We start from the raw sequence: 16,042 nt of genomic DNA on the forward strand, positions 1-16,042 counted from the left end.
TTGCGTTAATCGCGCGATAAAAAAATTAACGCCGTTAAAATCGGTTTGCGTTAACGCCATTAATAACGCGTTTAACTGACAGCACTAGTCTTTATCCTTCCATTAGGAGAGGATGCTACCAAATCTGCCACGACCAAGGCTCTCATATGCTTCAACATGTTCATTATAACTGGCCAGAAGACCAAGAGGCGTCAGTGGACCATGGTTCTGATGACCTTGCATTCCTCTTGGATCACTTCTCCCCTGTCCTCACAAGGTAGCATAGTGGACCACTACACAACGGTATGTAGTAGTGCTGGTGGCACTCATGTTAATTGAAACACTGATTGGCTGTTTATTCCATGTCAATTTCAGAAATGGTGTTAACACTGAGTTGGCAAAAGAAGAGTTTGTAGGACAAGAACTACCGCAGCCTTTGTGAGCTGATGTTAACCAGAGAGCCATACTGTTCACTGAGTACAAGGATTTACTCTTTTTCATATTTTGATATCGATATCTATGTCAACTTTGACATCAAAAACAACTTTGACAGCTTGTACATCCCAATGACAATGTGTTTTGTATATTATTTTTCAGAACATACTGCACTTGTCCACATTCTGCTGGTCTTGCCACTGTGTCATCTGCTGTTTGTGAGAGAGGATACTTTTCACAAGAGAATCAAATAAGATGCTAGAGCATCGCTTCACACAGACACAGTGGAAGACCTGATAGAAATCAGTGTGGAGGGGCCCAGTTTGGAAGATTTTGATGCTCGGGAGAGTGTGGCAAGCTGGTTTAGCCAAGGCCAAAGGGCAAGAAGGCCAAATGACAGGGGTTGGCCATCTGAGGGGTACGAGACAGCAAGCAGAGACCTGCTATACGACTTTGAGACATGAAGTTAGGGCTTAGTTCAGTGAAGCACTTAAAACACCAGTGCTTTTTATTTTAAATGTTTTAGTTTACTTGAAATATTTAAGTCTGACATGTTAAATTTCAGTTCCGTGAAGCACAAGCACTTTTATTAGGAAGTGTTTTATTTAGCTTTTAATATTTTAATTTAAATTTCAGCTCAGTGAAGCACTTATATCACACACACATAAAGAAAAGGATTAAGTATTAAAAATATCATTCACATTATATGAAAGTTAGGGAGAGCGGTAAAAAGGTGTCCTTTTGGCGTTAAGGGCGACACAATGAAAATGTGGGTGCACCAAAATCTCCACAACTGCAAGGGCTATAATATGTAATCTTGATGCCAATAGAAAGATTGTTGTGCAAGTGAAATATTCAATGTGGATAATACTTGGTTAAAGTGAGTAAAGTTGGAACACAGCCTAAGTGGAAGCTAACATTTCCATTATCCATCATTATGACGCCTCTAATTAAAGTTCAGGGCAAATATAATCGAATGACACCAAGCCAAACACTCGCAAATACACATATGGCCACTAAATTGTGCTGAACATGTGTTCTGATTGAAGGCAATTTACCTGTTTCCTCAGAAACCTTCTTAGTAGGGCTGTAACGATACAAACTCACGATTCGGTTTGTATCACGATTTTTGACCCACGGTTCGATACATCCCACGATTTTTTTTAATTTAAAAAGCATTTTATTTAAACAACACTTGTATACCAATTAACTTAATGTAACATTTAATAACAAATAATTTGGAACACTGAACAGATTTGAACAGAAAGAATACTATTAAAGTATAGCTAAATTAATAAAGAAATAACCAAAGATTGCAGTTGGAGGATGCTTTTTGCTGGTAGGCCAAAACCCTCAACTGTTTGGTTGGTTTAGTGAAATATCCTTATTAGCGCTTCTTATTAGGCTATGCAGCTTAAATAATGACATAATCAGGCCGTATAGAATGCAACATGTTTAATAGCCTAACTTTCAATAGATGGGGAAAAACATGAAAGTCTAACATGACCGTCGCAATAGCAAGGTATAGTGTTACGAGTAGCATATGTGTGTGCGCGAGAATGGCAGTGTGCGTATGCGTGTGTGAGTGACGTCAGCGAATGAGTGGACGAGCGAGGAGAGCGAGCTGTAGCGCGTGTGTCTAGTGAAGAAGCGAACGAGTCCGGTAGAATAGAGTACCCATCCTGTCAATAATCGGTGGCCGCTTCATTCCGACCTATAAGCAGACAAACTGCCAGTCAAATCACACAAAACAATAGAGACAGGATCACACAGGCAATTTTTTTCACGCTTGGCCCACTCTGGATAAATGTCGTTCATATCGCATATGAGGACTTCAACGGCTGTGGAGAAATGCAATCCTCCGTAGCCACGGAGAGCTGTCATCACAGAGAGGGCATCTCGTCGCATACTTACGGCATCGATAGGAGGGGGCGCTGTCAGCAGACTATTATTTAGACCAATTATTAGCAAATTTCAATCGGACATTTGACCGGAGAGTTAGAAAGGGCATATCGCGCATCTGCCTTCTCACACCGCGAGACAGGTTCGTGGCTTTGAGTGTCGCGATTTCGGTTTCGATACGCGTATCGTTACAGCCCTACTTCTTGGTCATTGATTGTAAACACCAATGCTTGGTTGCAAAATTTGGCCAAGACACTTGATTATCTGTTTATGGTGGTTTTATGCAATCAGATTCAACTTTGTGGAAAAAAATCAAATCATTATTGGTTGTTAAAAGTTAAGGGGAAGTTTCTTCTTAACTTGTTATTTGCGATAACATGATGATAGGCTCAGCTTTCATATAATATAGTTGGTGCAGGTCCAATTTCGTGAAAAAGATTGCTATTTCTGTAAATGTGCAGTTATGAAACCCAAAAGCTTCTTGCATATGACTTTACATGAGTCTTTTGACTTTCCTTTGTATTTTACCTCAAACCAAAGTACTGCCAAACCGCACTCCTCCATCAATACTCCATTTTCCTTCTTTACCTAAACGGGTCTCGGAGGCGCTGCACTTGAGACGCTAGCTGTGTTGGCTAACCTTTAGCTAACACCGTTGAATCACTGCCAGAGAACGCACTGCGAGTGAATGACAGAAGGCGTGGCTATATTCGTGCTGTAGCGATGCGTGTCTGTAGCGATGCGTGTCTGTTAACTCGCTGTCGAAGAGAAGACAGCGCACTGATCAATTGAAAATACATCTATTTTGTGTAATTTTACAGAAAATAAACGGTTCTTCTGCAGTTTTTAAAAAAACTTCAATAAATAGCCCTTATATTAACCCCTCAAAAATGCACTTCCTTGTTCGGGCAACCAGAAATCAATCTCAACTTGCCCAAATATTACTTTAAGTTTGTCTGATGCAGCGCTCTGGCCAGTCCCGCATTTCGCACTATTATAAGTGTTGTCTAGTTGCCAGTAGGGCTGCAACTAACGATTATTTTGACAATCGATTAAAGGTTGCATCAGCGATTCTAGGCCGAAACACAAATTATCACAATCATCTGATCTTTCCTCACGATCCGGTAGCTGCCCGCCCCATAAGCAGGCAGTCAAAAAAAGTGTCTCTGTAGGCAGCCTCTGCTCCGAGATCGTACACAAAAAAGGCAAGGCAACTTTATTTATATAGCACTTTTCATACACAAGGCAGACTCAAAGTGCTTCACATATAAACAGTGTCATACAATGAAATAAAATAATAGGCAAGTAAAAGAAAAACATATGCAAAAATAGAAAGTTAAAAAGGCATTTTAGCATTGAAATCGAAAATAAAGGCAAAGTTGTTTAGCAGAAAGCTATAGCAAACATAAAAGTCTTCAGTCTTGTTTTAAAGGTGCTCAGAGTTGGGGCAAGTCTTAAATCCTCTGGGAGTTTATTCCAGCTATTTGTTGCGTAGTAACTAAATCCTGCTTTCCCATGTTTTGTGTTTACTCTGGGGATAATTAACAGATTGGTCTCGGAGCTTCTTAGGGGTCTAAAAGGCTGATGTAGTGGAAGCATATCAGCTAAATATTTTGGGCCTAAACCATGTAGGGATTTATAGGTAAGCAACATGATTTTAAAATCAATTCTCTGACTTACAGGAAGCCAATGTAACGATTTCAGAATTGGTGTAATATGATCAAATCTTTTGGTCTTTGTTAGAACTCTAGCAGCAGCATTCTGAACAAGCTGAAGCTTCCTCAGTTTGTTTTGGGAGACCTGTAAGGAGACCATTGCAGTAATCAAGCTTACTAGTGATAAAGGCATGTACAAGTTTTTGTAAGTCTTCGGTGGACATGAGCCCTCTAAGTCTTGCTACATTTTTAAGGTGATAATATGCCGATTTTGTAACTGATTTGATGTGACTGTCAAAATGTAAATCTGAATCCATGATAACCCCTAGATTTCTGGCTTTGATTGAGGTTTTCAGGGACAGAGAGTGAAGGTGTTGGGTTACTTTAAGCCTTTCTGTTTTAGAACCAAATACAATTATCTCTGTTTTGTCCTCATTTAGTTGAAGGAAATTTCGGCACATCCATTCCTTCACTTGCTCAATGCACTGGCACAGCAGATCTATGGGCCGATAGTCATTTGGTGATAGCGATACATAGATTTGCGTGTCATCAGCATAGCAATGATGGTCAATATTGTTATTTTGCATGATTTGCCCTAGTGGGAGCATGTAGATGTTGAATAAAGAGGGTCCTAAGATCGAACCTTGTGGGACTCCACAGGTCACGTTGGTTGATTCTGATACAAAGTCGCCAATGGAAGCAAAGTAGTTCCTATTTTGTAGGTAGGACCTGAACCAATTTAAGACAGTGCCTGAAAGCCCCACCCAGTTTTCTAACCTTTCCAGAAGTAATGTATGGTCTGGGATGGGCAACTGGCGGGCCGCATGCGGCCCGCATCCTCACTCAGTGCGGCCCGCATCCTCACTCAGTCAGGCCCGCACATAATAAAAAAAATAAAAAATAAAAAATAAAAAAAAGAAGAATTTATCGAGTTACAGAAAACTCGGTCAAAAAAGATGAGAAGAATTCATAGAATTCGAAGGCAAACCCATGCGTCTAGTTTGCTTAGAAGCGATATCAGTCATTAAAGATATCCACTTAAGTCGCCACTACAACTACTACAACTGCTTGTTGGGTTTGAGTTCATTGAGTTGTTGCACTTAATGTTGGGCCACTGTTTTTCTGTTTTTTGACTTCATTGAATGATGATGTATGTGAGCCCTTTGCACTGATAAAAATACTGACCATTCATGTGGCTGTTTGAGCATGGAAAACATGAAATTAATGTATGTTGGTTCAATTAACATACCGTACATAGGTTATGATTCTGGATGATTTTTTAGGTAGTGGCCATCCCCAAAATGCACCAGAATACAGGAAATCATATCTACCAAATTCAAAATTGTGTAGCTTCTCTCAGCTCACGTTTAGTTTAAGTGTGCAGTCATGTGGCCCTCCGATGGTTATGATGAAAAATGTGGCCCTCTTGATCATGAAAGTTGCCCATCCCTGGTCTACAGTGTCGAATGCAGCACTGAGGTCAAGTAGCATTAGTACAGAGGTTTTGCCAGAGTCTGTGTTAAGACGGATGTTGTTTACAACTTTAATAAGGGCGGTCTCAGTGCTGTGTAGGGGTCGAAATCCTGATTGGAAGGTGTCATAGCAACCAGTTGATGCCAGGAAGTAATATTGTCATACAAATATAAATAAAAATTCCAATATGACATTTGTAAAGCCGATATCAAAAATAAATAAATAAATCATGGTGCGCTGCATGGCTGTGAAGCACTTCCCTCCTGATATTATCTGCTTCAAAATAGGGCTTTGACTTTTGGCAAAAAATCATATTCGAAGTTCGTTTGTTTATTAATATTAGTATTTGAATATATTCGAATATTTATTAATAATATTTTGACCATTAAATGCCTTCAGTAATACCTGGGCTGAATCCGAATACTTAGTACATACTATTTATGTTCCGTGTCTACTACCGTGTCTACAGCTATGCGTAGAACGCCTAGAACGGTCTACAGCTATGCGTAGAACGCCTCTGAACTCTTCCGAACACCGCCGTAACTCCACCGGATGTTTGGAGATGACGTGTCTCCCCTCAGATGCCGGCAAAATTACCTTGATAAGTTACCTGTTTTCCGTCTTGTCATCGTTGCTATTAAATTAAAAATGTCTCTTTTTACTTAATTACTTACTTTACTTTTTTACTCTTTTTAATGTCTTTTTTTAGCTGCTTTCTATGACGTCTTTCTAAGCCGCTGTTGGTAGTGTCGGGTCAGCCATCTCTTCTTCGTCCGTTACCGGACTCGTAGTCTGGTAACGTAGTGACCTACCGTTGTATACTGTGGTGGTAGTACGCATTCGGAAACGTTTTCCGTACTACACAATGCACACTGAGCATTCGGACGCGCTATATTTGTGGCGTACTACAAAATGCATACTATAAGTATGAGTATTCGGATTCAGCCCTGAATTGGGCTTTGCGAGGTTTGTTTACAGGCGTTGCTATGGTTACCGGTCTTACGTGTTCCAACGGTTTATTATGTTTCTAATAAATCGCTGTCTAATCAATACTTCATTCACTGCCTCTTCTGTGGTCATTACAATATTATGAATAGACTGCATGGGTTCTCCGACGTCTCTCCCTCTTGGCCTGCCCATAACAGGTTCGAATATTAAGGGCTGCCTAATATTCGTTCGAATTTTGATTTATTTTTTTGATATTCGAATTATATTTGAATCACGAAGTTCGAAGTCAAAGCCCTACTTCAAAATAAGGGGTCAACTCCCGTTTTGCTAGTAATATGCTTTGAATGTGAAGGTGCACAGGAAATGTCGGCGACAAATTTAGTCTTAGATTAATAGTCGATTAATCGTTGTAGTGGCTAAACATTAGACATTGCGTTATATGTGTCTGGGAATCTCCCACATATCATGTGCTAGATAAGTGGGAATCTATTATATTATGCACAATACACAATACTAAAAAATGTACTCTGCTTAAGTCCCCATCCATTCGTGACACCACATTGATAGGCTAATGCACGCTGTTTGTGGAGCTCTCTTTTTGAAGCATTTAATTTTGATGGCTGTGTCCAAGAGAGGGTTAGGCCTCTCAGACACTTTTAGTATATGGTGTATTTTAAATACATCGCTCATTTTAACGCTCCAACACAACAATGCTACTAGCTTAGAAAAAGGCTCACAAAGTTGTCATGGGCTGCAACTATGGAGACCTCACCCTCAAACCTCCATTTTTCCTTTTTTTATTTGAAATGAAAAAGGGGGTACACTTAAAGGGACACTGTGTAAAAATTACTCCAATCTAGTGGTACAATTTTATATTGCATTCAAACTAATAGTGCTCGCTTGTCCAAAAACTACGGTGGGCAGTATGTGCCAAGAAGCTGTGACATGACACCTACTAGGCTACCTCATCGAGTCATTCGAGTGATGATGAGGTTCGTGGACAACTGGACAAATCAAATCAAATTTATTTTCATTTTGTTGATTGAACAACAAAACGAGAAGGCGTTTCTCACGGATCAAGATCAACATACATTTCAAACAAACAAACAAACGTCCCAATGATGAATAAATAAATAAATAATAAATAAAGTCCAGTGAGAAGATCTGAGACGCTGGTGCATTGAGCATCCTGACAGCTTGAGGTAGGAAGCTGTTCCGCAGCCTGGTGGTGGAGCATCTTAAGCTGCGATAGCGTTTCTTGGAGGGTAGGAGCTGAAAGAAGCTGTTCAGTTTGTTTACGTCCACCCCGTCTCTGCTGCTTCCTCCTCCGGGCAGTTGCGGGCACGGTGTCACAGTGTCCGTTAGTATCCTGTGTTTGCGTAGTATGTCCAGATGCCAGCGAATGCCAGTGATGTTACTCGCTCTCAATGTCCTAATGTTTAATATTGTTTCCCTGTCATAAACTACGTTCGTAGGACGTCTCACACATTCAATCTCAATCTCACAGATCTCAAGAGGGGCCGCTGCGACTGTACGCGCCACCAGTTAGTCGCCCCAGTCGGCAACGAGTTTACTTCCTCGTCTCCTATCCTGTTCCTAATTCCTCCTCTCGATCTTCTTTTCCTCCGTATTGTCTTCTTTATCAGAGTTGTTGGTATGAAATCCAGTTATTCGGGTGATAAATCAACTGTCTGGCAAGCGAGTTGAAGCTCCAGAAGGTCCGCTCTAGCGTAAGTGCGTCTCGGTGGATTTGGATACGTGGTGACCCCAGCAGAGAATAAACCTCCATAACTTGATGAAGAATGGCTTTTGAATTCCTCCAACGCATTTGACAGTATCCATAAGTCATAAGAATATTGTCACGATTTAAACTCGACAAAAATATGAAAAAGTAAATTAAATATGTAATAAAGTAGCCTTTCAATGACAAGTCGCTCAAACATAGGAGCGCCCATCTCGTTGCCATGGAAAACCATGTTATACATGCTTACACATCGTCGTTTTTTTGGCGTCGATGATTCCTTCTCCTGTGGCGTGGCATAACTATGGTCTTTCAAACAAATGCGGTGCATGTTCAAATTTGCCGGTAAAACTCGTCTCGCTAAACTAAGTTCTGTTCCACCGTCACGCTGGCTCAGAGTGAAAACGCGTTTGCAATTCCTGTACAACGTAGTGCTTTTTGACCCTCTCGGCAGCTCATAGACCGGAAGAAAATGGAAGCCTCCATGAAGCTTACCCGTCCTATGTAACCATATTGATATTAATATTAATTATTCTTCGCTCAGGAGGATAAGTGAGATTTTTGGCAGAGATAATTTTACACCAATGAGGACTTATTTATGAATGAATATGTTGATTTGAGGTAATAAATTACTCAAAATATTACATAGTGTCCCTTTAAAGACAACCAATAGTTTGAGAACGTTTCTTAACAGTGTTTCCCATACATAGACCATTGTGTGGCGCGGCGCCACAGAATCAACATCGAGCGCCACGAATTGATTCTGTCTTTTTTATTTTTATTATTATTATTTTTTAATATTTTTTTATTTTTTTTATTTTTTTTATAACGCGATTTGGAAATCAAAAAATCGTCCGGTCCATTTATCTCCGCATAGCACTCGTTCTCCCTGTCATTCTCGTGTACACACACACACACACACACACACACACACACACACACACACACACACACACACACACACACACACACACACACACACACACACACACACACACACACACACACACACACACACACACACACACACACACGATACGCTAACACATGAACCCACCGATGTCACCCGTCGCTTAGCAACCGGACACGCTGGGGTTGATAAATTACCGGACTACTGTAACTACTACGGAGTGATAATAACAAAGACGTGAATCAGGCAATAAATCCAATTTCCTTGACAGCGGTAAAGTTCGGTGTGCATTAAAGTACAGACGGAGTGGACCAATTGCGAACGACTGCAGCTGCTCTAAATTAAACCCCCACCTAATCTGAATAAGTGTTTATAGCGGACTACACCACCTCTTCTATTCCGCATAGAATTCTATTCCGAACCGATTGAGGCGTATATATATATATATGATACTTTTCTATTCCGATTGAGCTGTTCTTCCACATCTATGCGGATCAGATGTGCCCGCATGTAAACGCGGAGTTACATGCACACTCACTGACGGCTGATTCGCCCGCTCCTCCTGTCCACGCGCAATGCTTGAGGTCAATGGAAAAATATATTTGGCACAGAGAAGACGGTCTGCGACATTTGCAGTTTACCAAAGGTTAGTATGATATACTGTGGTCTAACACACCTGTCCACATTTTTTGTTAACTCAGAAAAGGTAATATTAGCTTTATGAACTCAACGTTACTGATATTGAACATCCCGCACCCGTCATCATAGACAACGTCGTTGGTAACGCAGCGAACACTGCGATTAAGATGAAATACGATTATAGTTTAGATAGGCCTATACGGTGCCCATATCAAAAAGAATAGAAAACATTTATTACATTCTATTCTTAATACTATTTTATTCTGACTCTGAATGTTTGTTGCTTTAATCCAGATGAGTATTGAAAAGTTTTTTCTGCACCAAAAAAGGCCTCGTCCAGACGACGCGGAGCAGCTTGAGGGGGTAGTTAGCTTAGTCTGAAATCAAGTTGAACAGTCAAATGGCTGTGGCTAGTAAATGTTTATTAAATATATAGTAAATGTATTTCGAATGTTCCTAGGCATCAAACAGTGCTGAACAACCCAGTGCTTCTCAGGGGCCGGGCTGTTCAGGAGAGATACTGATTAAAATAGGCCAGGAGGACAGCAGACAAAATGTTGCTGAAACAACAGGTGAGGTGGAAACAGATTAGTGTAGATTTTAACTTTAAAAAAATAAGAGTAGGGAAAGTAATTTCGATCCTTCTGTTCCTGGTAGAGAAAATGTGCTGATCTGTTCATTGTAGGTCATCCAACCCTACATTACTGGCCTGGAGACAGAACTGAAAAGGAGGTTCCAGGAGCTGGACATCCTAGGAGCCTTCCATGTCCTTAGACCTCAGTCGGCTGCCCTCCCTGACAATATGTGCATTGCATTCATTATTTTAGTTAGTTGCCTTGTTATACCTAGTAGTATATTGTTACTATTTATTTTATTTTTCCTAAAAAAGTTAAATATTGGTTCAGGTAGGTCGTGAACCCCCCCCGCACCACACATTGGTCCTTGGTCTGTGGGAAACACTAACATCTTTAGATCTACTCAAAATGCTAATGTTTTTTTTAATTTTAGGTTATTGAGTAGTTATTGAGCAGCTTCCAACTGGTTAAACAAACCAAAGAAAATCAGGTCATTCTTTTCTCCTGTCCCTCTCCAAAAAGACCCCAGGAAGTCTTCCTATCTCGACACAGCAGACACTTCCTGCTGGCTTCCCGTTCCTTCCTGTTCGGTGTGAATGAAAAATGGTAGGGGCTTTTCGTGTCAACTAGATATTGTTGCTCTAGCAGTCAACCATCAATGTAAAATTTGGCAATGTCAGAATTCTTCAAATCGAATTATTTTTGTTTTCCTTTCCTAAACTGATACATTTGTGAAAACAAATGTTTAATTTCAATAATGCTTTAAAAAGCAAAACTACAATATTTTGACAAATGTGTGGCCAGTCAGTACGTTTACATGAAAATCTAATTATTGGCTTAGTCCGACTATGATTGGAATATTAAGATGCATTTATACACCTTAGTCTGACTAAAATCGAAGCGGGTTACTCATAGTCGGATTAAGGCCCCTAGATTATTCAATTGATAGAAGCATTAAGCGTGCAAGTATACGTTCAAATCGATTGGAATCTGATTTTGCGTTCTGCGCATGCTCGAGATCTTTTCCTGGGGCCATGAGCCGGAAGTATAAGGAGACGATAGTCGTGTTATTGTCGCCGTCGGAAAAAAAACGAGAAACTGATTTATTTAAAAAGGCGACGAAGAAGATGGAGGAAGCCGGTATCGTGCTAATGAAGTTAGCCCCTATAAGAAGTGTATGATCATCAACATGTATTCAGTACACACTACGCTTCTGTTACGAGAGTAGCGTATGTATGCGTGTTCGCGAGAATGGCAGTGTGTGTGTGAGTGATCACAGCGAGTTATTGAACATCGGCCCTGGAGGGAACGTCTCTCCTGTGCTCCTCAACTACGGTCTAGGAGCCAACAGCAGGAAAGGTGTAACACTTTGATTTCACCCAAGGCTAAATTAAAAGTACATGCTTTTCTAAATGTTGGTCATCAACGAGGTTGTAAAGCAAATTCAGGCACATCTGTCAAAAGTTTTCTTCCGACGTGTTTACGATCTTTATTCATTCATTGCGCCGCAGCCGAACTGACGAGGATATTCTCTGATATTATGAATCGTAAAGACTGCGTGGGGTTCTCAGACTCTCTGGTACTTCAGTAACAAGTAGACTCGTAGCGGGGGTTACCTAGGCCATGGTGGAGAAGGAATTGGGGGAAAGGAACTTTGGCTTTGACTCTGAAGTCCAGATTGAAACTGAATGAAATGACATGGGCCTGAAGTGACTGACAACTGTCTACGAAAGAGATCTTTCTCGAATACCACCCGAGTTTGTTGTTGCTGGTGACGTAAAGAGGTCAGCCGGTGGCTCTATTAGTTAAAATGGGTACAGATCCATCTATCGTGCCAGGGCATGAAATGCGTCGGTATACTCTGACAATTACAGTTGTTTGATTGAGTAGCATATTCGAACTATGACTTTATTCGGATTAAGCTGTGAATGTAAACATACTTAGTGTCAGCTGCTTACAGACACACTTATTGGTGTGAGTGATGTTTACAAACGGCAGAGTTTGTAAATGTTTCCATACTGCTTCAAAACCGAAAGTGTAGGAGTACTTCAAATAATCCCAAAACAAACCACACCAGAACTACCTGAAGATAAACCCACTGGCGCTATTCTGGATCACGGACGCCACAAAAGACAAAGGGATGAAAAAATACAATGTAATCGACTAGACTAGTGAGCAAATTGCAGACACAAATAAAAGTTCAAAGTTTTCAATGAATGTGGGACGAAATTTCTATGCCTGGCCTTCTACTCGTTAAGATTTGGGCCAGACTCAATTGATTTGAACAAACAAAAAGGAGAGCGACGTGTGAGGATAAGACATTGGATTAGGCAGGGATGTACTCTGTGTGACAGTTTTGATCGCATAGGCTATTTTAAAAAAATTGTGGGCGAAGAGAAATATTTGTACATGAACATTTTTTTTCTTCACATTTGCACAATAACTTGCACATGTGCAAGTATAATGCGTTGCAATCGTGTTTCCAAAATTCTACGAAAAAACACTTGTCTTGTCCTGGAAAAGTGGCCACAACATATTGGAATGTTTCATTGGAAAATTGTTTTCAAAGAGTATAGTCTGCATTCCAAATCGTATATACGTTCTTTTTTCCTTTAGTACGTACTGCAGCAACCTTTACAAAGTATGTACTGTTGCACACAGTATGCATATGATAAGGGCATAGAACAGGTGATTTCACTGATAACCGAACCTGTAGTGCCATCCATCGACTTTCCCGAGCTCAGTAGATGTGACATGACAAAAAGCCTTCTGGTTTGCAAAATGCGACCGGTGTAGTACAATATCCTGTTATCTTAAGAATACTGCATTTTCCATGCAATTTTTTTTTCTGGCATTCTAAATAGTATAGTATATGGGTATCAGAAACCAGGGCCACCGACCGTTCCAATGAAACTACATTTTCTGGCGTTGTAGGGATTTCCTAAGAGATTGCCGGTCTCTATAGAACTTTCGTTAATATTTCTACAAGAAAGGCAAATTATAAAGTTAATATAATTGTTATTGAGTATTATTATTATTAATTGGCTTTCTGCATGTAAAGAGAATGTTAAATGCATGGGAATGATGCATTTCAGCAGATTAAATTTGGGTACGTGCGAGTGTTATCCTTGCCTGTTGGTATTCTTCTGTATGCTAAAACAATCAAGAACAGGGAGCAAAAGGCCGACTCAGCGGCCTGGGACTGCCTCTCTTTTTGCCCTGCTTCAACTGCATCGTTTGGGCCTTTCAGTTCACAACACTTTAAATCCTCACACTGGACTGCAGCTGTCAAAGTAATACCATAATATTCAATAATATTCAAATATATACGTCATGTCCAGCGCCCTGACGTATATATTATTATCAATGGGATATTCGTAGCCATCATTTCCACTACAGCCACTGTTCCCATGTCAACTTCAGCCCATGTTCACATATCCACTCCAACCCATGTTCACATATCCACTCCCGCCCATGTTAACATGTCCACTACAGCCCATGTTCAGAAGTCCATTACAGCCAATGTTCACATGGCCATTCCAGGACCATGACACAAGAAACCCGATTGCAATGCCACGGTTCTTTTTATTTATTTATCTACCGCTCCGTGTCCTACCGGCATTTGTATCTCTGTTGCATCTTTCTGTGTTTATGTTGCGTTACAAAACAGCCAACTAGGCTGGGAACCATTTCATGCACTTGCTGCTCCTTGCTAGCTGGTCAATAAATCCAACATCAGTGTGTACTTCGTATTACATACATCGAATATTTAGACATGTACTATTCAAACTAAACCTTATTCAGTACATGATGTTACTGTGTAGAAACTAAATATGACGACATATAGACACCATACAGGTATGCGGCTACCGTTCAATGATCTAGCCAGCTATGAGGCTAGGTAGCCTAGAAGCTAGGTAGCCAAGGAGCTAGGTAGCCAGCGAGCCTCACGTCCCTTCTCCGTCAGCTGGTCATCCAGTAGATATTCTACACATTCCGGCCTGAAACACACCGAGGATTCTTCCCCACTCAAACCCAAACACCACCGTGGGTTGGACCCGTGGGAACAGCCCGCCCGGGGCTCATCCCTGGGCCTCCCCACCACCAGGGGGAGGACAGGACGGACCGGCCCTCCCTTTGCTAATCCCCGACCTCACGTACCTCGGTCGGCTGGCTGATCTCGAACAGGTCGAGCCGGTTTGCGTTCCAGTGGTTGATGATGTCGGCCAGTTTCCGCCTCTCCTCCTCCCTGCTGCCCGACATGGTGAGCTGTGTTGGTGTGACGCTGATCCGAAGCAGTGTTGTAATAAGAGCTGATCCTGATTGTTGATCTGTTCCGGAACCAAACGAGAATAAAACTTCACACCGAACAACCAATAACAACCAGCGCGCTCGACGACGACGGCCGTGTAGCCGTCAGAGTCTAGTGTGTCGCTCCCCTCGCCGCTGGTTCTCTGGTTCCACCCCGCCGACCCAAACACCGACAGCTAGTGTGTGTGTGTGTTTCCGCGTTCCCCTTGCGTACAGCGTTTGTCGCACTCCCGCTCCGTGCTCCGCGCGCACCCGCTCCGTCCTCGCTCGTTCCCGACGCCCACAACTCAACGTGCATGAAGCGCATGCACAGTTTGGCCTCGTTTATGCCATGTTCACACTGCATGCGTACTTTTAAATACAAAAGATGACACAAACAGGTGACTAAACACAATCCTATCATTCCACATTCCTTTGAAAAAATAGAACGGCCTGATTTTTCCTGCTTCTTCCTTCTTGTTATTGCAAAATGGATCCAGTAGAGGCGTGGATTGCATTTGCATAACCGCGATCTGATTGGCCGACGGATCCGCCGCTGCCTGAAAAGTTGAACATAATTGAACCATGGTGGACCTATGGAGGGATTATCCGTCTACGTCAATCTAGCTCACTCCCTGCTCTACGAGCATGTCCTTAGCAGAAAGAGACGAGAGCGACAAGAGCCGCAATCATGTCTTGTTGTGAGGTTGGTTGCACAAACCCTTTTAATAAGACTGATCATCCCGTTTATTCTACTTCTTGCTTGCCAACATAACAAAACAATTCAAATACTTTAATAATTATGCATTTTCTTACTGGGCGTTCACACTAAACGTGACATTTGTCGCCGGTTCGCGATGTCGCTGAAGTTTTGTCGCGCCACAAATCATAATCTGTCGCTGTGCAAGTTTTGGGCGAATTTGTCACGCCACAACTTTTGGCCAACAACGGTGCTTCATGCCAATTCATTCTCAACCACGGCTGAGATAACCACCATTGCATGTCTTTACCTTTTGTGGAAGAGGGAGAGACGTCAGAGAACCCGACGCAGTCTATTCCTAATATTGTAATGACCACGGAAGAGGCAGTGAATGAAGTATTGAATAGAAAGATTTATTAGATAGGTCTACCTAATAAACCGTTGGAACACACAAGACCGGAAACCATAGCAACGCCCGAGAAGCCCAATCCCTATGAGAGCTCCATGCTCTACGGCCATCCCGAGGCGCACAGATCTTTTGGCCGTGATATTATCTATACAATTATATGATATTATATACTATTATATATAGAGCTCCGGGAGTCGCATACGGCAACAATCACTTTCTCCTTCATGCTGCAGTCCACCCCGGACTGCACTGCACTGAGTTTGACGGTTGAATGCTGATTGGCCGTTAAGTTACACATGTCACTCAGTGGCCACGCTGTTGAACGCTGATTGGCTGTCATCACGCGAAATTTGAGTCAAAGTTGAAATATTTCCACTTGAGCGAAT

General features: G+C 41.6%; 2 protein-coding genes and 1 long non-coding RNA gene across 20 annotated transcripts in view; 1 reads left to right on the forward strand and 2 right to left on the reverse strand.

The window, feature by feature from the left end:
* afdna (afadin, adherens junction formation factor a) overlaps positions 1–14,996 on the reverse strand; it is a 114,436-nt gene extending 99,440 nt beyond the window's left edge. For 4 of the 18 annotated variants that reach the window (XM_060041895.1, XM_060041894.1, XM_060041893.1 and 1 more), the window contains exon 1: positions 14,419–14,987. In XM_060041895.1, coding sequence (XP_059897878.1) covers positions 14,419–14,520 — 102 coding nt within the window. In that variant the 5' untranslated portion in view covers positions 14,521–14,987. Of the gene's footprint in view, positions 1–14,418 lie in introns of all 18 variants that reach the window. The other 14 variants (XM_060041891.1, XM_060041886.1, XM_060041885.1 and 11 more) reach the window with 8 other exon arrangements.
* Positions 1–16,042, forward strand: part of ift172 (intraflagellar transport 172) — a 516,193-nt gene that overhangs the window by 317,791 nt on the left and 182,360 nt on the right. The window lies entirely within an intron of this gene.
* Positions 6,845–11,216, reverse strand: LOC132449991 (uncharacterized). Its single transcript, XR_009523723.1, has 3 exons — positions 10,641–11,216; positions 8,801–8,819; positions 6,845–7,227 (listed from the first exon to the last, which is right to left on the reverse strand). It is a non-coding gene; the product is annotated as an uncharacterized LOC132449991 (long non-coding RNA).

The sequence above is a fragment of the Gadus macrocephalus genome, chromosome 21, assembly GCF_031168955.1.
Source record: "Gadus macrocephalus chromosome 21, ASM3116895v1".
In the NCBI taxonomy this organism is placed as follows: domain Eukaryota; kingdom Metazoa; phylum Chordata; class Actinopteri; order Gadiformes; family Gadidae; genus Gadus; species Gadus macrocephalus.